This window comes from Anastrepha obliqua, chromosome 5 (assembly GCF_027943255.1).
Source record: "Anastrepha obliqua isolate idAnaObli1 chromosome 5, idAnaObli1_1.0, whole genome shotgun sequence".
In the NCBI taxonomy this organism is placed as follows: Eukaryota; Metazoa; Arthropoda; class Insecta; order Diptera; family Tephritidae; genus Anastrepha; species Anastrepha obliqua.
Window position 1 is genome coordinate 107568371 of NC_072896.1, and position 22866 is coordinate 107591236.

The 22866-nt window shown below is 38.5% G+C and overlaps 2 protein-coding genes across 2 annotated transcripts; one reads left to right on the top strand and one right to left on the bottom strand.

Moving 5' to 3' along the window:
• Window positions 1–233: 233 nt before the first annotated feature.
• On the top strand, window positions 234–1430 carry LOC129247550 (60S ribosomal protein L34). The gene is made up of 3 exons (XM_054886711.1): window positions 234–258; window positions 504–576; window positions 889–1430. Exons 2-3 carry the CDS (start codon window positions 512–514, stop codon window positions 1274–1276), a joined length of 453 nt encoding a protein of 150 aa, XP_054742686.1. The 5' UTR covers window positions 234–258; window positions 504–511; the 3' UTR covers window positions 1277–1430.
• A 5662-nt stretch (window positions 1431–7092) lies between these two features.
• On the bottom strand, window positions 7093–22218 carry LOC129247549 (probable cytochrome P450 4ac1). The gene is made up of 7 exons (XM_054886709.1): window positions 21987–22218; window positions 14219–14422; window positions 14050–14131; window positions 13872–13972; window positions 11992–12241; window positions 7816–8033; window positions 7093–7406 (listed from the first exon to the last, which is right to left on the bottom strand). The coding sequence occupies exons 1-7, from the start codon at window positions 22186–22188 to the stop codon at window positions 7093–7095; spliced, it is 1371 nt and encodes a 456-aa protein (XP_054742684.1). The 5' UTR covers window positions 22189–22218.
• Window positions 22219–22866: the final 648 nt, after the last annotated feature.

The following is a 22866-nucleotide window of genomic DNA, read 5'->3' on the forward strand; positions in this document are numbered from 1 at the left end:
ATTACAGAATTTTGTTTTTTCAAAAATAATATCTCATACATTTTAAATATTTTTTACTCTTAAACCAAATAAATAAAATCAAAAGAATGAGTGTCAATATTATTTTTGTTGTGCAATACCACCTGTGCAACACTTTAAGGTACGGCAATATCGACAGATCCCTAATCTGACATTTGTGGCAGTTTGTTGCAAAAGCAGCCAAGCTCACATAGTTTAACTGCATTGCCGATGACTTCCTTTCTAGTTTATTTCTTGAAGGTATGCGTACTTATTTTTTGTGAATCATACAAAAAAATCTCTTAACATCAGTGAAATTCAATGACATTTGTTCGAATTTACTTACATAGTCCATTGATAGATAATTTATGCCTGTTATACCAAATAGCTAATGTGAAATTTCCTTTTTCATCTTCTATTTTTTACGCATTCAACTTGGTGTATTCTCGTCGTACTTACAACCCAACTATGGACTCGCAATACGCTATTGCTCGGTATTCCTGTAGCGGACAAAATGGTTCAACGCTTGACTTTGAGAAGACGTCTGTCGTATAACACCAAATCCAACAGGAGACGTATGTAAGTAAGAGTGGTTTAAAAATGGAGCTAATTTGTGTAAGGAATTACGCCGGTGGCGAAAAGTTGGCATTTGTTTTTATGAAGTGCAACCAGTTTCCGTTGAATTGATAAGTGATTTGCAAATCATATGGCAGTATGTCAGTACCACTGGGTTCTAAGAGTTACCCATTCGCTTTGGAGACACTCGCAACATATATTTCTTTCGTATCTTCCAGTATTGTTGCAAAATTGTGTTTATCTTTTCGCTATCACTGCATGAGATTCCTTACATATCGAGTAGAACATTGTAATATAATAATCTTTAATTTGCAGTGTACGTACACCTGGCGGTCGTCTGGTATACCAATATGTGAAGAAGAATAAGACCGTGCCAAAGTGTGGTCAATGTAAAGAGAAGCTAAAGGGTATCCGCCCCACACGCCCATGCGAACGTTCTCGCCTGTCGAAACGTCAAAAGACCGTTGCCCGTACCTATGGAGGTGTTTTGTGCCACAGGTGTCTCCGCGAGCGTATCGTGCGTGCTTTCCTTATCGAGGAACAAAAGATCGTGAAGGCGCTAAAGAGCCAACGTGAATTGGTGAAGGTGGTCAAGCCCGTTGCAGAGAAAAAACCCGCCAAGGCGCAAGCTAGTAAAACAGCGGGAGGTAAATCGGCTGCTAAGAAACCCGCCCAGAAATCCACTGGCAAATCCAAGAAGTAAACAATAATTGATGGATAAATATTGAATGGGGGTGATTCTATGGTAGAAGTGAAGCTCAGAAGAATTGGTGTAAAAAATAAGTTTTACGTTGTACGTTACACTCAAAGACGTATGGTATAAAATAAAAAAAAAACGCTATTCTTTTTTAAATGTATCTGAATTTTGTAATTTATTTAGAGCAGCTTAAAGTGGATATTTTTAGTAGTTTGGATTAATGAAATCGATCTTTCATTCAAAGTTGTCCAAAAGCTTATAAATGGTTTACAATTTAATTGGCTTTTAATGCTTATCGATAACGCATTTTTCCATTTTTAATCGATACAAAACGCAACCATGTGTTTACTTTTATCGTCTACTCTTTGTCGCTGTCATTTATACTTTTTCGATGTGTTTTGATTTTCTGAAGCAATTTCAATTAAAAATGGCCGAAGTGTTGTTGTATCGCGGACGCAGTCGCGCTTCTGTTTTTAGTTTGGTGCTTTTCGCCGCATTGCTATTGAAGTCTGAGTGTGGTAAGTGGCTTAGGCATTTATTAAACTTACAAGTGCATGTAAAATCCAGTGAATAATTGCAACAGATTGCCATACATGGCCGTGGTACTTCTGTGGCTTCAGTGATTTTTTTCGCAAAATGCTAGCATTCCGTGCGGGTGTGCATGTGTGTTATCAGGTGCGTTGCACACTCTCTTTCTCACACAATGCTAATTGAGATCGCGCTCTCTGCATACGGTTCGAATGTCAAAAGAAATTCGATTATATCGTCATCTCGTTCACTCTTGTGCACGAATGGGGTTAGTACTATGTTGTTACAGTGTATTGAAATGCGCTATTGAACGTTAGATGGCACTGTTTGTTGGCGGGAAAGATCAAGTGAAATTTTAGGGACAATTTTAAAATGGAATATGTTGTAGAGTTGATGCACAAAATGTTATTCCCAAAATTACTTAATCATGTTAAAAAATGAAAGTATTGATTGTGAATTATTTCAGTTGTAATGGTTAATGGTTAATGGTAGTAAAGGGTTAAGGTATGGGCCTTTAGCACTGCGCCATATTGGTCTATTGTGCACCCTATGTTGTCTATTGACTGTTAAGTATGCTTATGAATTGTACCAGCTCCTTCTGAGGGAGTGATTGAAGGTCTTCATCTGTAAGCATGAACTTGTTTAAAAACCTTTTCCTTCTATGAGTCAACCCCGGACATTCGATGATGTTCTATAGACTCCTCATCTTCGCAGCAGAATCTGCAGGTGCAGGTGTTAGTTAGTTATGCCTAATTTATTTGTGCAAATATTCTTTGCATTAGAAAAAGTTCAAAACAATAAATATTTCAGAAATTTTTTTTAATGAGTTTTATTTAGTTCACTTAATCGTAACTATCACACATATTTCGCTACCAATAACAAAATCAAATTTAAAATGAGATCACATAAAATTAAAAAGGCCATTCAAACTAAACGGAAAAAAGTTTGCGTTCACTTCAATAATAATAAAATAAAAGGCTTAAGATCATAGAAATGTTTTAAAATTAATAGCTAGTTGGATATCCACGCCTTTTTATGACTTCTAGAAGGCGTTTTTTCATTGATCCAACTAGTTTGGCTGTTATTTCTGGACTTATGGCTTCCCATTCCTCTTTAAGCGCGTTCTTAAGCATTTCCTCGCTAGTTATTGTACGCTCTCGCATTTTTTTTCAAGAACGTCCCGTAAGTGCTCAATGGGGTTAAGGTCAGGTGATTGTGGGGGTGTGCGAAGTTGTTTTGGAACATTATACAACAACCACAACCTAACAATCTCTGCTGTGTGTTTCGGGTCGTTGTCCTGTTGGAAAACAAATCTTTCACCGAGTCCCAGTTTGATTGCACTTTCTCTCAAATTCGTTTTTAAAATATCGAGATAATCATGTCTGTTCATTATCGACTCAATAAACTGTATATTTCCAACGCCCGCACTAGCCATACACCCCCATATCATGGCACCTCCTCCCCCATGCTTTACCGTAGGTACCAGATTTTGCTTTCCAAGTGCCGTTCCGTTTTTCCTCCAAATAATTTTACGACCTTTTATCCCGAAAATGCAAAACTTGCTCTCATCTGAAAAAATCACACTATTCCAAAACTCAGGTGGCTTGTTTACGTATTCCTTGGCGAAAGCCATCCGCTTAAGTCGATTTACTCGCGATATGAAGGGTTTTTTTCGGGCCACTCTGCCGTGAAATCCGATTCTTTTTAGAATTTTTCTTACTTTATCTGGATGTACTTTCTTTTGGTATTTTACTTCTATGTCTTTTGAAATTTGGCTTGCTGTTAGTCGTGGATTAGACTTCACAAGACTAGTTATGTTGCGTTCTTCTCTTTCCGTCAGTTTTTTTGGACGCCCAAAACGAGGCTTAGACTCCAAACAATTCGTTTGCTTGAAGTTGTTTATCACTCTTTGGACCGAGGAGTATTGCCTCCCAACAATTTTCGTGATTTCACGATAGCTCTTCCTATTTTGCCACAAACTTACAATGATTTTCCTTTCACCAATATCTATTTCTTTTCGCCTTTGGTCCATAGTAACAAAAAATGTATTTCTAATATCAATTTTCCCTCTTTAGATTTGTTCTTAACCGTGTCAACTACATGAATGATTTAAAATTAAATTTAACGTAATTGCCATGCAAATAATCGTCACTATTCGAAATGAACGCACACTTTTTCTGCTCAGCCTGTTTAAGAAACTGTACTACAATCCCGTTATCTGAACACGACGCAGCTCAAACTCCAAAAAATTTTGTTCATACCCTCTACGAATATTTTTCTTTGAAATAAGTGAAAATAAATAACTGAGAGTTTTAAGATAAACACGTTAAATTATTTTAATACTTTATAACAGTGGGTGAACGCAGACTTTTTCTACCATGTGTAGGTGTTTGTTGCAGATGAAGTGACCCGTGAGGGCGCCTGTGAGGGTGCGAATGCTCTTTTTGTTTAACGTGAGAGCCATGTTAGCTCTTTGAGCATTGAAACTTAGGAACTTTTTGGAGTGTCTAAGACCCTCTACGTTGTTCCAATGCTGATTTAATAGAGTTTTGGCCCAGTAGTTTACTTTTTGTTTTAGGCTGTTTTTGTTGAATCCAAACATGGGACTAGGTCCGATGAAGTTTACATCTGCCCCTTTTTTGGCTTGAAAGTCTGCCTTTTCGTTGCCCTCATATCCCTCATGTCCTGGTACCCAAATTAATGAGACATTGTTTGTGGATGCCAGTTTATTGAGTGCCTTGTGGCATTCTAAGAGAGTTTTTGAGTTGCAGGTATAGCTACCTAAAGCTTTTAGAACTGATTGGCTGTCCGAGAGTATTCTAATCTTTACTCTCTTCTGGTTTCTACGTTGCTTGATGTTTGCTGCTTCCATTATTGCGTATAATTCCACTTGGAAGATGGTGGTGTCCTTGGTGAGAGAGAATGATTTGTGGATTCTGGGCCCCACTACTCCTGCTCGTACACCATAAGGTGTTTTTGATTCATCAGAGTACCCGATCCTCTCAGGGAAGGCAACTGTGTATCCTTTTGTGAAACATAGGGTTGGGCCAATGTGGTCTGAGACTTGAGCCATGCTTATGGTGTTTTTGATTTTATTTAGGATAGTTAGGTGACCGGTGAGGTTGCCTAATTTGAAATCTTGTTTTATGTATAGCATGAGTGCTTGCGTAGCTGCTTCCTCTTGGATTGCTATATGAAGTGGTGGGAGATTAAGGAGTGCTTCCATGCCAGCTGTTGGGGTAGTTCTCATAGGCCCTGTGATGCATAGGCAAGTAAGCCTTTGTACTTTTCCCAGTTTGGTTATCGCTGTTTGTTGGATAGATTTGCTCCACCATACCAGTGTCCCATACAGTATGGTTGGTCTAAGCATTTGGGTGTATATCCAGAGGACCATACTAGGGCTGAGGCCCCAGGATCTCCCTAGTAATTGTTTGGTTGTCCACAAGGATTTCGTGGTTTTTTTTTGTTATATTATTCATATGTGATTCCCAAGTGAGTTTTTTTATCTAAAGTTAAATCTAGATACTTGACCTCTTCCTTTAGTTCTATCACTGTTTCATTTATTTTCAATATAGGAAACTCCAACTTTCTTTTTCGTTTTGTTAGGGTTGATCGACAGCCCCTCCTTTTTACATCATTCCCATGTTGCGTTCAAGGCATTTTGCATTAAGTCTGTTAGTGTCCTTTTATGGTTGCCTTTTATTATAACAGATATGTCATCTGTTATAAATCCCTTATTGTTTAGGTGCTGCACCAAGTCATCAACTAGTAGGGACCATAGCAGTGGAGAAAGAACTCCTCCTTGCGGACATCCCTTAACTGTTGTGACATTAGCTTCAGCTTGGCCTAACGAGGCTTTAATAATCCTCTGATTAAGCATTTGGCTTATCCAGGCCCGACGAGGGGGGGGTCGGGTACTTTTTCCCCCGGGCCCGGAGTTTTCAGAGGGGCCCGGACTCGAGATTATACGTATTTATATGAATTAGACATCATTGGAAAGGGCCCGCATTTGCTATTTTCCCCCGGAGCCCGGGTATGCTCTCTACGGCCCTGGGCTTATCCAATGTGTTAATATAGGGTTTGCCCCTCTTTTCTCGAGTGCTGTTTCCATGGATTTGTAATTTGCGTTGTCGAAGGCTCCCTCTATGTCCATAAAGGAACAGAGGGCTATTTCTTTTTGATTTAGAGCCTATTCTATATTGACAACGTGTGTGTGCAGTGCTGCGACTGTGGATTTCCCTTTTTGGTAAGCAAATTGCAGCTTATGGAGGGGTTTTTTTGAAGATTACTTCTTCTCTTAGATGGTATTCTAGTAGTTTTTACATTGTCTTTTTCTGATTGGTCTGTAAGATTTTGGAGAATCAGGGGGTTTGTTACCTCCCTTAGGAATAAATATTACCTTCACTTTCCTCCATATCTTTGGAATGTATTCCAATATTAGACTAGCTCTGAAGATTTTCACCATGACTCGGATCAGTTCCACAGTGCCTTTGGATAGAAGTGCTGGGAATATTCCATCCGGGCCTGGTGATTTAAAGGGTTTAAAGGAGTTAATTGCCCACTCTTTCAGTTGTAACCAAAGAAATTTATCTCACTCCACTCCAGCACTTACTGTCTCTTCACTTAACAACAACAACCTTTAAGGGTAATAAGTAGTCCCTCATGGCCCCACTATGACTACCGCTGAACTTTTTTTTGGAGGTCTTGCAAACTACTTCACTCACCTAATACCAATTTGTACCCGATTTTAATGTCGTTAGATTCCCAAGTTTTATGGGTCTGAGACTCAAGCTCATCTAAATTATATCAATCAAAGCAAATGGTCAAAGAAGTTGTAACTCGATCAGTCATCCACATCCCTACCACTTTTATATAAACCGTTCGATGTAGCTACTTATCTGCCGTCTGCTTTTAAGCCAATCAAGAGATATTAGGAGGAGAAATTTGGGGCATTGAGCAAAAAGCTCAATTGTAATGGCCAAGACACTTACTAAACAAATGCATTTTTTGTTGTTGTCTTTGTTTGCCTGCCATCTTCATTTTATTTAACATCTCGGTTCTATTCATTTCTCTTAACCATTCTAACGAATAAATTCTCCTTTGTGCGTAATACCATGCCATTTTCGTAGCGAATCTCTTCCAGTTTGGTAACAGGCAGCAACTGGAAATTCTGCAAGATACCCACCAGTATAGCTTTTATCTCGAGCATAGCGAATTTTTGGCCTGCAAGCATGAAAAAACAAACGCAGTTATGAAAATCAATGTTTTTGATTTGTAGTTTGTTTTGTAATTAACTAACCAATGCAATTCCTTGATCCTCCGCTAAAGGGTACAAACGCAAACGGGTGACGATCTATACTATTTTCGGGCAGAAATCGATCTGGATCGAATCTCAAGGGATCCGGAAAGTGCCGCTCATCACGCATTATATCAAAAATGTGTATGTTAACTTCGGCACGTGCGGGCAATATCAAACCGTTGAGTTCCGTTTGTTGAGTGCAATGGCGGGCAATAAAGGGTACGGAAGGATAGAGACGTAGCGATTCTTTTATAACTCGATCCAAATATTCCAGCTTATTGAAGTCGAAAATGCTTAGATTTGGCAAATCTGCAAAGCAAAAGAAGTTGGGGGAAAAGTAGTAAAATGACGCCCATACACATTAACTTAATTTTGGGTCGTAGGTAACGGATCTGTGTACCGTTTGTCTAGATCAGAGCCAAGGCGTATTCATAGAAAGTGAGTTCGCTAGAGCAACAACAACATTTAAATGTATTTTGTTTTTGCAATTTGGCAGTTGGATAGTCAAAATTTCAATGAGATTGCAAACTAACAAGTGAGACAACAACAAAGCAGCAGATCGCTGTTAACAATCCAACCAGCAAATCACACGAAAAAAACAACAAAACAGCTACATTAGCGAAGTTCACCTCCTTTGAAGTCGCCTTGATTAGTTCATTTTCAAGTCATTTTGAAGGCCCCTGCGGTATGATTAGTTACCATATCCTCTATTACTCACCAGAATTCGCGACTTCGCGATAACATTTCTCCTGTATTTCTTGGTGTGCGGCCAAATTGACTAGCGTAAAAATGAGGCAAGTGGATGTCGTGTCGTAGCCTTCAAACATAAAAGTATTCACTTCGTCGCAAATGCCTTGATGATCAATAACACCATTCGACTCGGCGTAGAAAAGTGTGTCCAACATAGCATGACGCTTACGCTTCCCCGTTTCATCGCTAACAAAGTGCATAATTTATAAAAATTAGTGATTGCTTAATAATTCATAGGAGTACTCAATAGTGATATGAATGTACAGGGTCCGGCACTCGAGTGAAACCAATTAAAAAGGCCAACTATTTAGTATCGAAAATTACTTTTATTCAATTCAAAGTAAAAAAACTTGTGAAAATAATACAAAATTAAGAATCATTTCACTTTTACTCGATCTGACTACCTTTTGCCTTGACTATGGCCTTGAGACGGTCCAGAAAGGAATCGCAAGCTGCCCGAATGTGACTTGAACGCATTTTGGCCCACTCACAATGGGGGGACAATGGCTTTTTTCAGCGTACCGTGACTGGTGCATCTTTTACTTTGGACCTTGCTCTCCAAATGGTCCATCGGATTCGCGTCTGGTGAATTTCAGAGCCATTGTGTGGACGTTATGAAGTTCGGAACGTTGTTTTTTTAGTCATTCTTGGTTCACTAGAGCTTTGTGCGCCAGTGTCAAGTCCTGTTGAAACGTTCATGGTCGGCCACCGAAATGTTTGTCTGCTCACGACTTCAAAGCCACTTCCAAAATACTTTCCCGATAATATTTCGCATTGATCTAGACGATGAAAACGATTGGAAAGCGCCCAACTGCGGTTGCAGCGGCCCAAATCATTACCTGTGGCGGGTGCTGCCTCCTGGTGGCCAATCGATGACTCAAATTCTCGCATGAACGGTCGGTCAAATAAACCCTATCGTTTTGAGAGTTTACGAATTGCTCAATTTGAAAAATTTTCTCCTTAGAAAACACAATGTTCGGAAATTGAGCGCTTTCGGCTAAGCCAAGCAACTTCTTCGCTCTCTCAAGTCTGACTTGTTGCTGCTTTGGTGTGAGATCATGCGCCTTTTGGATCTTATGAGGCTTGACTTTGAGCTCATATTTCAGTATGCGGCGGATGATATGGTCAGTTATTTTCAGTTCTTTCGCCATTTGGTTGACACTTTGTCGGGAATTTCGCTCAAGTCGCTTCTTCACTTTTCGAATCATTTCACGTGACGTTGCAGGCTTTTGATGACCACCTCCATGACGTTTCGCGAGGCTACCAGTATTATTGTAACGATTAATGGTACGATAAACAAAAACTTTATTTACTTTAAGGTGCTCTAGCTCACGAACAATCCCTGGTTGTGATTTTTCAGCCAAATATAATGGAATCACACTATTACGTTTGAAATCCATTACTGATTTTCTTTTTTCGCGTTTACTATCAGCAAAATGCTTCCGCGCGCTTGTAAACAATACTCTGGACGGTCATTTAGCCAATTAACAGACAGCTGAAGGACGTGCATCAGCTGCGCGAGCAGTCTGAAGTTGGTTACACTTCGAATGCCGGACCCTGTATATTTTCCTTCCCCCAATCCTACTTGGCGTTTATATGGGACAGTTTTGAAAAAAAAAACTACAGCAATACATTCACACTTTTTTACTAATACATTCACAATTCTTTCATTGTCTTCGTCACTGCTTATGATTTTTCGAAGGCAGTAATTTTTTGACAAATGATTCGACGTACGTCACTGGCCGATTCGGCAACGTTTCGTTTTATGTAATATAATTCGCAAAAGAATCGAAGTCAAGAGCAAGTAATTTGTACGATAGGGTTCCCTATTCTGCAGACTTGACTTTCTCAGATCCCTCGGACTGTTATTTGTTCCACAATTTGAAGAAATGGATGGCGGGAAAAATATTTTATTCAAACGAGGCGGTGATTGCAAAAACGAATTGCTTTTTTCAGACTCGGACAAATCCTATTATTCGGAAGGGATCAACGAACTAGAACGGTGTAGGAAGTGTATAAGCCTAAAAGAAGACTATGTTGAAAAATAAAAAAAGGTTTATCTCAAAAAAATTAAGCAGTTTTTGTTTTTGCATGGACTTTTCAAAGGACCTTCGTAATGAAGGTTTTTTTAATGGAAGACAAAAAAAAATTGGACCGTATAACATATGAAATAATTAAATTTGTTTTTTAATGAAATTATATTTAAATTATGTTAGTTGGGAAATTTTTCGAAATTTTCTTTTACTTTTACTATAGTTTCCACATACAAATTTTTGTACCGTTATAATTAGCATGAACCAAATATGTACCATTTTGGCCGACCAGCTTTTGCCATTTTTCTTCTAGAGACATTATTCCATCAGTGTAAAATTTTTATGGTTTCTCGGCGAAAAACTGCGACAAGTAATTTTCACAGGCCAACTTTACTCCATTAATGGAGTTCTGCATTGACCGAAACAAATGGTAGTCCGATGGTGCAAGGCCTGGGCTATATGGTGGATGCATCAAATCTTCCCAGTCAAGCTCTCCCAGTTTTTGCCGAGTCATCAAAGATGTGTATGTGGCCTAGCGTTGTCCTGATGGAAGACCACGCCCTTTCTGCTGATCAGTTCTGGCCGTTTTTTTCGATTGCTTGCTTTAATCTCATCAGTTGTTGACAGTAAAGTGTAGAATCAATCGTTCGAGCAGGCTGGAGCAGCTCATAGTGGATGATTCCTTTCCAATCCCACCCAACACACAGCATAACCTTTCGACGCGTCAATCCTGGCTTTGCAACCATTTGTTGAGCTTCACCACCCTCGCACATTATTGTCGTATTTGATCCACTTTTCGTCTCCTGTTACCATCCGCTTCAGATATGGTTCGATTTCATTTCGTTTTAGCAAAGAATCGCAGATGTTAATTCGGTCCATTAACTTTTTCACAGACAATTCATGTGGTACCCAAACTTCGAGCTTCTTTTTGTAACCAGCCTTTTTTAAATGGTTCAAAACCGTTTGATGATGAATGTTTAGTGCCTTGGCGATGTCATGGCAGCTTATGTGACGGTCCTGGTCAATCTTTTCCATAATTTCATCGACTTTTTCAACGATAGGTCGACCTGAGCGACGTGCATCTTTCACATCGAAATTTCCAGAACGGAAGCGAGCGAACCATTGTTGTGCTGCACGAACTGATACAGCATCGTCTCCGTAAACTTCACAAATTTCATTGGTGGCTTGCGTGGCATTCTTCCCTTTTTTATACAAAAATTTCAAAATATAGCGAATTTCTTCATTATTTTCACTCATTTTTGAACAGCTATAACTTTTTTTCAACTTCTCCGAATTTAATTTTTTTTTTGGTTAAATGAAGCTTAAAATGTCACCTTTCTAACACCATATGATATGACATAATGTGATTGGTAGCACTGCAGATAGATGACTCCAACGACATCTATTGACAAAATACGAAAAGACTTTTTCGACTACCCGATATATTTTTTTAAGTGAAATGGTGTGTATTCAAATGAGCAAAAGACTTCACATCTTGAGCCTATTTGATCTAACCTTAAATTTTTACCCCAAATTCGACATATTTGTGAATTGAGAGCTTCCTAATTTCGTACGATAAACGGCATGGAATAAGCTACGGTGCGTTAGACAGGCCTAGTTTACTGGGGCGGCAGCGCTTGGCCGGGAAAAACTCGAGTCATTTCGGTAGAACCGCCTGTCTATTGAGAGGCATAGAGTCTACTTAGTTGTAGTTCATTGCGATCGACTTAAAGTTGCAACCATTCACGAATCACGAATCATCACACACGAAATTCTATCGTTTGTAATTTTTTCTTTTTTGTCATAACTTTACTGCCATTTGGGTATTGCCGGTTCAAATAAAAATCGATGTATCATACATACACCATGATTTCGAAAAAACAAAGGTGGCGTCGTCAGAAAACAGCGACTTTGTTCTTTGGGAATTTGACATTTGAGTGATATCGGTACAGAAAATGTATAAACCTTTCCGTACAAATTGATGCTATCATTCTTAACTTTTTCACTCTCTTTCGCTAATTATCCCCTTCCTTTTGTTTTGTTTATTTTCTCTACTGACGTCCCGGCCCTTGCGATGACCCAATCTTGCATTCTGCCATTCTTATACTCACTTGTCGTCTTTCACAATTTGTCCACGGTGGAATTCTTCGCGTTTCTTTTTGATAATCATGCTGCTGAAGTCATGTGCCACCTTCAAGTGTTCGTAAAATGCTTTGTAATCTCCAAATAAGTAGAATATCCAATCTATGTACATTACAGGGTTACAGAGACGGTTCACCATCGAATATTCTATGTTATGTATGACTTTCCGGTATTCCTCGCTGCCGGGTATGTCGTCCAAAGAGACACCAAGCGCAGTTTCTGTCAGTTTAAGGCAAAGAAATAACAGATTAATTAAAATTGTAATATTTTTTTCGAACAGATATGAAATTAAGTGACATCCCTGGTATACTGTGTTGTTCAGAGTGTACAACCTTGGTTTATGTCAGCCGGACATGGCCCCTTCAGCTAATATTCCCCGATTTACATTTCACACAAAGTTTATGGAGAAAAAAACCCCAAAACGTATTCGATCTTATGACAGTTGAGTCTACTTTAATGGCAGAGCCCGAATTTATATCCGAGCGAGGGCAGCATTTCTCAAAAATTTACGAGAGTTCACTGATCAGAATATTTTTAGATCGTTGCTGAAACAAAAGCCAGGTTAGGTTGAGGTGACTACCGACAATGTTGCCGGCGCACATGCGTCTGCAATTTGGTCATTTGTGGTATCGTATAGATTCAAAGCTCTTCTTTTTTAAGCCTGTACATCGGCAGCTACCGTATCTTCTACTTTCAATTCGTTGAAAGTCCCTGCATCCCAAGTACTATGTCTTCTCCTACATTGTGCTGGATAATCGCTCAGTAGTTGCCTGACCTGGCGCACACGCGTATCGGCACCCACGTCACTCTTGACAGTTATTATTTCGAGGTTGTAAGAGGCTACGTTTATCGAGGAACCAGCATTAACACCGATGGCAATGTCAGCCTTGAAATGCCACGAAGAATCTCTCTTGCCACCAAATGCTACTTTGTACTAAGAGTGGTAAAGTCCTCTCTCGACAAACAAAACTAACAATTTACCATGCCCGGGCTTTCATGCCCGTTCTAACGTGTGGCGCAAAAACTTGGACGATGACAACATCCGATGAAGCGACGCTTGAAGTATTTGAAAGAAAGATTCTGCGCAAGATTTTTGGACATTTGCACATAGACATGGCGCAGCGAATAAAGATCCAGCAGCTTCGTTGGCTGAGTCATGTCGTCCGAATGGATACAAACGTTCCGGCTCTGAAAGTATTCGATGCTGTGGCAGCTGGTGGTAGCAGAGGAAGAGAAAGACCTCCTCTGCGTTGGAAAGATCAATTGGGCATTTAATTCGCTTCACTTGGTGCGTCCAACTGGCGCCGGTTAGCATGAGAAAGATATGACTGGCGCGCTTTCTTAAACTTGGCCAAAGTCGCGTAAGTGGTTATCGCACCAATGAGGAAGAATAATAAGTTGCCTGGCCTTTGTTCTGAAGCTCTTTTGATTTGCTCATGTTCACTACGTCATACAAACCCCTATAAAAGCGAACTACTCTGCCAACCCGTTAAGGGATCTGCTCGTGAAACCTTATCTAATTTGAGACATACTGACTGACTTTTATTTCATTTTCATTTCTTCGTAACTAGAGAACTCCTCGCTATACTATACATAAGGGGAAAGCCACTATTCAACCAAGCACCTCCTCATTCACATGCGCCTTAAATCGGTCCATCTAACAACACTCGCCTTTTGATCAGAAATCAAATTTTCTTGGCCATAAGATGATTTCGACGACAACACTTGACATTTTCCATTTACCGACTTTAGCAAGCTTTCAGTTATGAAAGCTTCAACACTAACAAAACTGTAAGTCCATTATTGTGTGCTATAATAACAAAACCAACAATAAAATGTAACTTCTTACCACAAACACTATTCAAAGTGAATTCGGATATTACATTATTCAAGTTTACTATTTGTTCATCCTGCGAGTGCACCAATTTCACGAGCTTTAAGCTTTCATTTCTACAAGTGAAAGTCCAAGAGTGGTCCATATCAAAATTATAGTCTTTTAAATCAAATTAGATTAACGTAAGACTTACTTGAAAACCTCAATAAAACTCTGTAAAATGTTAAAATGGAAAGCTGGCGTGAGTAGTTTGCGTCTGTTGTGCCAATGTTCGCCTGGAAAAATAACAGCAAAAGAGTGATTAGTTTGTGTAAGAATTAAAATTCTATAGATAAAAGCTGCGAAGTGATTTTTTGATTTACCTGCACTCACAAGCAGTCCTTCACCCAAAAATGGGCGCATTAAGTCATAGATAGGACCTTTCGTTATTAAAGTTTGGCTTTGGAAAACTTCTTGTGCATCTTCTGGACTCGTTATGGAGTAAACATAGCATTGGAGGAAATTCATTAAATACGGTTTACCATTGGCACGGCGATAGAGGTCACGACACCAATAGAAAATACCCTCTAAAATGAGAGGAGAAAAATTAATAGATATGAATAAGGGATTAGAAAAAAAAATATGGAAAATAAGAATTGATTTCGTAGTGAACACAAAAATAACACACAAAAAAAGAAGAAATTTCTTCCTTATGTTTAGAATATACCCACGACAGTTGTTGCTACAAGTCCACATGAAACAGGTTCGGTCCAACAAAGGATTACTGTTTCAGCGATTCAAGCGGCATACAAACGCTCCGGCTTTTCGATGCGGAAGAGGAAGGCCCTTTCTGCGTTGTAAAGATCAGGTGGAGGTGGACTTCGCTTCACTTGGTGTGTCCAAATGGCGCCGGTTAGCAGGAGAAGAAACGAGGCACGCCTTGTTAAACTCGGCCGAAATCGCGTAAGCGATTATTGCGCCAATCAAGAAGAAGAATATTTAACCCTCATTTCATCATCGCAGCAAAACCGCAGCAGGGTTGCTTTTACCCTTCTCTCCGAACTCTGCTACGGTTGAGTGCAATTCCTGCAACCAATGAATCGATCTTAATATCTTAAGACCTTGTCGGACCTTAAGGTATACAGAGTGGATCACAAGTTAGTGGATCCAGGTTGTTGACGCTCAACAGTCACCATGCCCATGTTTGGGACACTTCCTATACACAATGCGTACATTCCATCACAAGGGATAAAAAAAGAGCCTTTGTTCGAGTTCAATGCTGTTGCAACCGGTTACATTACTCGATTAATGTTCGACAACAGACAACAACGGCCGAGCGTTGTCACCCCACCAGCATTCACCAAGAAAAATGCTTATGCTACTACAACAACAACACACCTGTGAGGAATTGCAACTGGAATATTCTAAACAGGTACTGAAATACACTGAATTCCATAGGAGATGCAATACAGTAACTGAATCGTCGCTCTACTTTTCCATTCCAGCGCAAGTTTTCTATCATTTCATGTCCACAATGGGTTTCGAACGCGGAACTAACCGAAGTGTATTTATACCCTAATCCATTCAGCTACTGTGGAAAAGCAAACAAATATTAAAAAAAAATCATACTCATTGATTCAACATCAAAGTTCAAAATGATCAATAAAAACAATTATAAATACATACGGACATATTTCGGTTCATTTTAATTAATGCAGATAGATTTTATTTTTATTGAATTTATAATCACATTTTGATTACGGTAGTCGATGATTCGTCGCCTTAAAAGCAATTAAAAAAAAAAAAAAACTTTTACGGTATTTGTAGATAGTACTGAAAATAGGTAGGGATGTCATTATCCGCTTCGCTTGTTAAACTTATTGAGTAGTGCATTAGCCGATTAATCCATTAACTTTTTGTCACACAGGTAATGAAATATGTATATATATATTAGGGCGGGTCGATTTAAAAATCGCTCAATGCTCTGTGAAAATCGTATTCTAGGGATCAAAATAAGAAACTTTGCCGAAGGAACCATACCTCTAAAACGAATTCTGATGTCCCCCATTTCAAAATATCACCATTTTTGGCCTTTACATGAAAAAATCAGCTAAATGGCTATGTTTTTTCTTTATTTTTATTTATTTATATTGTAATAATATTTATTATTTATTTATAATAATATCTATTTTTTCTCTTAAGAAATTTATTTAGTCAGAACATATGTAAATGAAAAAATTAATTTAAGTGAGTTATAGAAAAGAAACTAAAAAGTTCGACCCAAATTGGGGAACATCAGAATTCGTTTTAGAAGTATGGTTCCTTCGGCAAAGTTACCTATTTTGATCCCTAGAATATGACAAAATCGACCCGGTCTAATATATATGTACAGTGGCTCAATAAAGAACTCGGACAAACCTTAGTTAAAACTTTGTATAAAAATACTGCTAAAATAAAGGCAATTTGAAACAATATTTTTCGATTTCTAAATGCTTTATTTATATAATTTAAGAAATAACAAAAACATAAGATAAGTCGTGTGCACTTCTTTTACAATAACAAAAAACTTTCAAAATGAGGAGAATTCACGCCAAAAAAGAACTCGGACATGGAAATTAATTTTACTTTAAAAGCCAATAAAAATAAAAATTAATATTTTGTGGGAAACCCTTTGGATTTAATAGCAGCATTTAGTCGTTTCGGCATTGACTCCACTAAATTTCTGCAAACGGAAGGATCAATTCTAGCCCATTCGTCCTTAAGAGCATCTTCGAGGTCCGTTTTGTTTGAAATTTTGTGATTTTTGAGTTTATTCTCCAAATGCGCCCATAAATGCTCAATGACGTTTATATCAGGGGACTGTGGTGGAGTTTCGAGCACTTTCGGGCAGTTATACATCAACCACAAGCGAACATCAAGCGCCTTATGCTTGGGGTCATTGTCTTGGTAAAAATAAAATTGTTCCTTTATACCCAATTTTTCAGCACTTTGAATTAAATTTCATTTTAAAATTGAAAGATATTGCTTGTGATCCATTATGCCATCAACAAAACAAAGATTTCCGGGTCCGGAGGCGGACATACATCCCCAAACCATCACTGAACCGCCACCGGGTTTAACAGTGGCACGCAGGTTTTTCTCTTTCAGCTCCTCATTTGGCTTCCTCCATAGATACGACTGCCCATCTGATCTGAATATGTTGTATTTGCTTTCGTCGCAAAATATCACATCTTTCCAGAATTCAATGTCCTTATTTTTATAGGTTTTTGCAAAATTAATTCGTTTGTTTTTATTTTCCTTACTAATGTAGGGTTTTTTTCTTGCGACTCTGCCATTGAGGTTGTTTTTTCTTAGAACTAATCGCAAAGTTTCTGGATTGCAGTCAATTTCAAGATGTTCTTTAACTTGTGTTGTAAGTTTTGGAGCACTTAAATGAGGATTTGCTCTGACTTGGTTTACTATCCACCGCTCGTTAGCGTCCGTAAAAAGCTTTGGTCGTCCTGTTTTCACTTTGTTTTCTACAGTTTTTGTTTCTTTAAAGCGTTTTATGATGTCACATACAGTTGATCGCGGTCGATTTACAAGTTTGCCGATTTCACGCATGGTTTTTCCATTTTTATGTTGCTCAATAATTATTTTTCGCACTTCCACCGAAGTTTGGCCAGGTTGTCGACTCATTTTACAAAAAAGAAAAAAAAATGCGTACTTGACACAATTTTCTTGACACAATTTACTTCCAAAACTGTCGATCGTTCCTCAATTAACTATATATTATATAATTTAAAAAATGGGATTCTCCCATTTAAACTGTCAGAAATTACGAAGTGATGCCAGATGTCCGAGTTCTTTTTTGACGTGAATTCTCCTCATTTTGAAAGTTTTTTGTTATTGTAAAAGAAGTGCACACGACTTATCTTATGTTCTTGTTATTTCTTAAAGCATTTAGAAATCGAAAAATATTGTTTCAAATTGCCTTTATTTTAGCAGTGTTTTTTATACAAAGTTTTAACTAAGGTTTGTCCGAGTTCTTTATTGAGCCACTGTATATAATTGGCGCGTACATCCTTTTTTAGGTGTTTGGCCGAGCTCCTCCTCCTAGTTGTGGTGTGCGTCTTGATGTTGCTCCACAAATGGAGGGACCTACAGTTTCAAGCCAGCCAACTCCAAAGGGCAGATATTTTTATGAGGAGCTTTTTCATGGCAGAAATACACTCGGAGGTTTACCATTGCCTGCCGAGGGGCGACCGCTATTAGAAAAATGTTTTTCTTAATTTTGGTGTTTCAGAGATTCGAACCTACGTTCTCTCTGTGAGTTCCGAATGGTAGTCACGCACGAAACCATTCGGCTACGGCGGCCATATGAATGTAATGAAATATACATAACATAAATCACAATCTTTTGTTTGAAAATTTCCAAAAATTCTGTTTGGCTTCAAAGTTTTTCTCTATCTACCGTCTGTGAACGTCTCTACAGTCAGAACCGCGATTATTCATGATAGGTATATATTTAACATTTTTTTAACATAAAAGAATGTACAAAACTACGAGTCGAAATTACTCAATAAGCCGTGTAGTCTTCATCGTTGTCGAGTATCGCCTGGCATCTTCTTCATGCTTTGAACCAGCTTTTCTGCGTAGCTCGTCGACAAACAGGATTAGATTTTGCGAACTTGTTGCACGAGTTGTTTTAAATCATGGACTAGCCTTCCGGCAAGATGCGTTTTTATAATATAGTTCCCCACACATTTTCAATGGGGTTGACGTCTGGGCACTAGGAAGACCAGTCCAATACTGTGACGCTATTTTCTCTGTTTTGTTGTTTCTCAGTGAGTTTTTCTGAGAGCAGTGGTTTTGATGATGTGGGACGGTAGGATATGTTCGCCTCGTTCAGTCGACGTTCGATGGTGTTGATACTCACATATATTCCTTTTTACCAAGAACTGATCGAGCTTGGCGTAGTCACAAAGAAGGGTACCGCTTAAAAAGTTGGACGATCACTTTATCCTGCTTTTTTGTCGTCACTCGCTTCAAGCCGCGCTCGGAAAAAACATCAAAATTTTTGTACACCTACCACTGATTGATTCCACATCACAACAAATTTTTTTTCGGCATAAGATAATTTCGGCCCTTTCGAATGCGTGCATAAAAATACCGCCTCAAAACGCTTCGCGTACTTCTCACTCATTTTTGTTTGGTTGCGTTAGGGGAAAATTTCGAACGACACTAACGAGTTAGCACTGGCGTCGTAGCTCTTGAGTTGGACTATGATGCAATAAAAATCAGAACGATATATATCTTGAAGTTACAAGAAAAAAACCGGTCATTTTCTAGTGGCACAAACTGTATCTTCAAAAATTAGAATTTTCAAAGGAAAATGTCGTCATTCTTCAAAAGATAATATTTGCCTCCAGCGTTTAGAATTTTAATAATCGACTAAATAACAACCGTTATGTGTCAGAAATTTCATTTGCGTTTAGAATTTTATAATATCGGACGACTTTTGCTTGAAGAAAGGTGTGGAAATACTCCATCAATATTAATATCGCTGTTTCCAAAGTTGAAAAGAAATATTTTAATTGAAAAATCATATTTTTAGGTGAAACTCATGTTCAACCCAGCGGCTTTGTTAACAAACAGAATTCTTGAATTTGGTGGTCGGAAAATCCACACATCGTCATGTAGAAAGCGATGCATTCACAAAAGTTTGGACTATTTGGTTTCGATTTTGATCGAGCGTCATTTAGTAACCATTTTTTGTTTTCAGATAATGAGTTAAAGTGAACAGACATAGGCGACATTTGGTGTCATTAGGTTAGGTTAGGTTATGGAGGTAGTCGGTCTGCACGACCAACTCACTTAGATCTACAGGTCCGTTGTGATACCATTGTGCTGCACGGGAACCCCATTTACCTTCCTTCGTGAAACCATTTTGCAGTTCTTATCAATCGCAAGATTGGTCCTATCTCCATGACAGATAGTTCTGTAAGGGAATTGAAAAAGTATTTACCTAGACAACCTGCTCTGATTTTAGCTAGGGCTGGACAATTGCAAAGGAAGTGCTCAACTGTTTCTTCCTCTTCCTCATCTCTGCAACTTCTGCAATATTCATGGGAGAAAACTCCTAGTCTCGAGGAATGCCTGCCAAAAAGCCAGTGACCGGTTAAACAAGCCACGACCTTCGAGATATTATCTCTTGAGAGACTAAGCAATTCCTTTGTTCTTTTCTTGTTTATTTGCGGCCATAGTAGCCTAGCTGTTAGACACGTATCTTCATTTCTCCATGACCTATTGGCCTCTTGGATAAAGTGGTTTTTTATTATTAGTTTACTCGTGGCCATGGGTATTCCAATGGTGCCATTAGAATAGCGCTGCGTCAAGGGTGATAGATTACCAGATTTGCTCTTTAACTATGGTGAAAAATAACTTGGGGATTCGGCTGCCGAAATCTGCACAATAATTTCACACATATATTCACACACTCGTCCAAACACCTATTCAAATCAGTCGTTGTTCAGACGGCAACGAAGTGACATTCTGTTAATTTTTTTCGTACATCACCCACACAATCTTAGATACCTCAAGTGACGATGGCCTACAGCTTTCTGTCAGATTCGCTGAGAGTCGAATAACGGTTTGTTAAAGAGCTCACATTTGAAATATTTTTACCATGGCCTTGCATGTTACGCAGCCAACCTTACATTCGATCTCTCGCTCACTGGCTACGAAAATCGAATAACTCGCCGAGTCTAGCAGCTGGTGTCAAATCCCATTAGACCATTTTTTGTAGAGCGCTATTAATAAAATAAATTTTACATTAATAATTCAGACGGTTCAAGAGTTGAAACATGAAATCGAAGATGCGTGAGGCAGATGAATGCCGAATTCATGAAAATGTACCGAAACATTGAAATATTACAAATTAGTTTGGGGAAAATGAAGTCCATTATTTTTGCGTGCAAATGGTTTATAGCCTAGCCATATTAGGGGTTTCACCTCGGAATGAAAGATAATAAGCTAGAAATTGGCAAAAACCTTTGTTTTGTCGCCCTAAAAATTTTGTCTCAAAAGTCACAAATGCTATCGTGTCCGATATAGTTGAATAATTAAATATAAATAATAATAAGTACAGAAATAATAGACATTGCTTAATAATTATAATTTTTTTTATCAATAATTGACTTCATACAACGTACTGATAACCGTAACTCACGCTTGACCCTGCATTAGCTCATATATGGCTGTACGCTGCGCACTCTTCGCGCTCTACCTCAAAAACGGTTGATCGTATAAAAAAAAAGTTTTGACAAAAGTTGTCGAGAATTTTATACTCTACAACTTTCATGATAGGTGAAAATATCATTTAAGCAATAGGAACCGAGATATTCGCGAAAAATCGTTTTTTGACCTTTGACCTTCAATATCTTAAGACGCGGACACGATAGCATTTGTGACTTTTGAGACAATATTTAGGGCGACAAAACAAAGGTTTTTACCAATTTCTAGCTTATTATCTTTCATTCCGAGGTTGACCCCTTTTTTTACCTAATTTCACTGGGCTATTAATATTGTTTTATGGTCGATCTTTAGCTCCTGGGCGATGCTACGACTACTAACATGCCGCTTAACTTCGATTATTTTTGCGATTTTATCGAAATTTTCCAGATTATCGACATCGATTATTAACATCAAATATGTCTGAACGGAAGCGACGAAGCGAAAATTGCACGTAATTAGCTGTTACAGTACGGTTCCATAGATAGATAGATATATGAATGAGGTTTGCACTTCGGCCTCATTGTTTTTTGAGCCCTCTACTCATCGAGTACCTCATCCAAGCCCAGCTCCCTTATTAAACTCAGGACCCGTACCATAAACACGCGCCTGGCTTGCATTTTCGGTTTTATCAAAGCAAAATTGTGCAATGTACCAAATTTTCTCTTTGTTGACTTCACAACTGAATGGAACAAACAAACAACTATTTTGCCCATTTTCAATTCCAGCCTACTTCGGGCTTTGGGAAGCATTTGAACAAAGTTTCGTTGTTGTTTGTATTTGAACATTTTTGTGTGTGGTGTCATAAAGTTATTATAATCATATTTTCACTACTTTTCTATTGCTATCTAATACATAGAACTCATACTGCATACTCACCGGCACCCAGGCCTAACATGTCCAGATTGTTTCCAAAAATTGTGCGCCCAGGCACGATATACACTTTGTCGGTCAACTTGGTGCCATCCACCGTTTTAAAATGCTTATGCGGACCCCTCAGATAATAATCTTTAATCAGATTTTTTAAATGTAAACATAATCCTAAAATAAATGCGGAAAATATTATTATAAATATCAACATTGCTATTGCACGAATTGCACTGGTTTGCACGCCAACGGACTGTAAACTAAATTAATCTGAGCATTTAAAAACAATAATTCCATAATCACATTCTTTTCAGTAACACGAAAAAAAAACGCTTTTAAATTTTTAATTGGTAGCGATTATCTTTGATACATTAGGGAGGCACTTATTTTTTCGATTGAGCGTCGAAATATTTATAGTGTTTTTTAATAAGAGGTGTTATTTTGATATTCCAAGAAGAAGGCTATTTTTTAATATAAATGATCGGTTACTTATTTCATTATAAAGAGGAAGCTATGCCGTTAATAGTGGAAAATAACATCCGGCAAATGATCACCACGACCACGCTTACACGACAATAACCTTTTCATGAAATTTTCCATAACCGAATTGCAAAGTGGCTGCCCTATGTCCTCGATAGCCTCTCGAACTCCATCTTTGAGGTCTTGAATCGAACCTGGGCTGTTGGCGTAGACCTTCTCTTTCAGGTAGCCTTAAAGAAAAAAGTCACAAGGTGTTGAATCACAAGATCTAGGTGGCCAATTGTGATCACCTCTTCGAGAGATAACACGTTTCGCAAGCTTTTCCCGTAAAAGATAAATGGTTTCGTTGCTTTTGTGGCACGTAGCGCCGTCTTGTTGAAAATAAACATTGTCCAGATCAATACCATCCAGT

Bases quoted from the DNA above. Each gene is read 5' to 3' on its own strand.
- LOC129247550 (XM_054886711.1), top strand. From the start codon at position 512: ATGGTTCAACGCTTGACTTTGAGAAGACGTCTGTCGTATAACACCAAA. The intron at 577-888 runs GTAAGTAAGAGT...TTTAATTTGCAG, and splicing joins AAATCCAACAGGAGACGTAT to TGTACGTACACCTGGCGGTC.
- LOC129247549 (XM_054886709.1), bottom strand. From the start codon at position 22,188: ATGTTGATATTTATAATAATATTTTCCGCATTTATTTTAGGATTATGT. The intron at 14,423-21,986 runs GTGAGTATGCAG...CTCTCATTTTAG, and splicing joins CATGTTAGGCCTGGGTGCCG to AGGGTATTTTCTATTGGTGT. The intron at 7,407-7,815 runs GTGAGTAATAGA...TTTGCTTTGCAG, and splicing joins TCGCGAAGTCGCGAATTCTG to ATTTGCCAAATCTAAGCATT.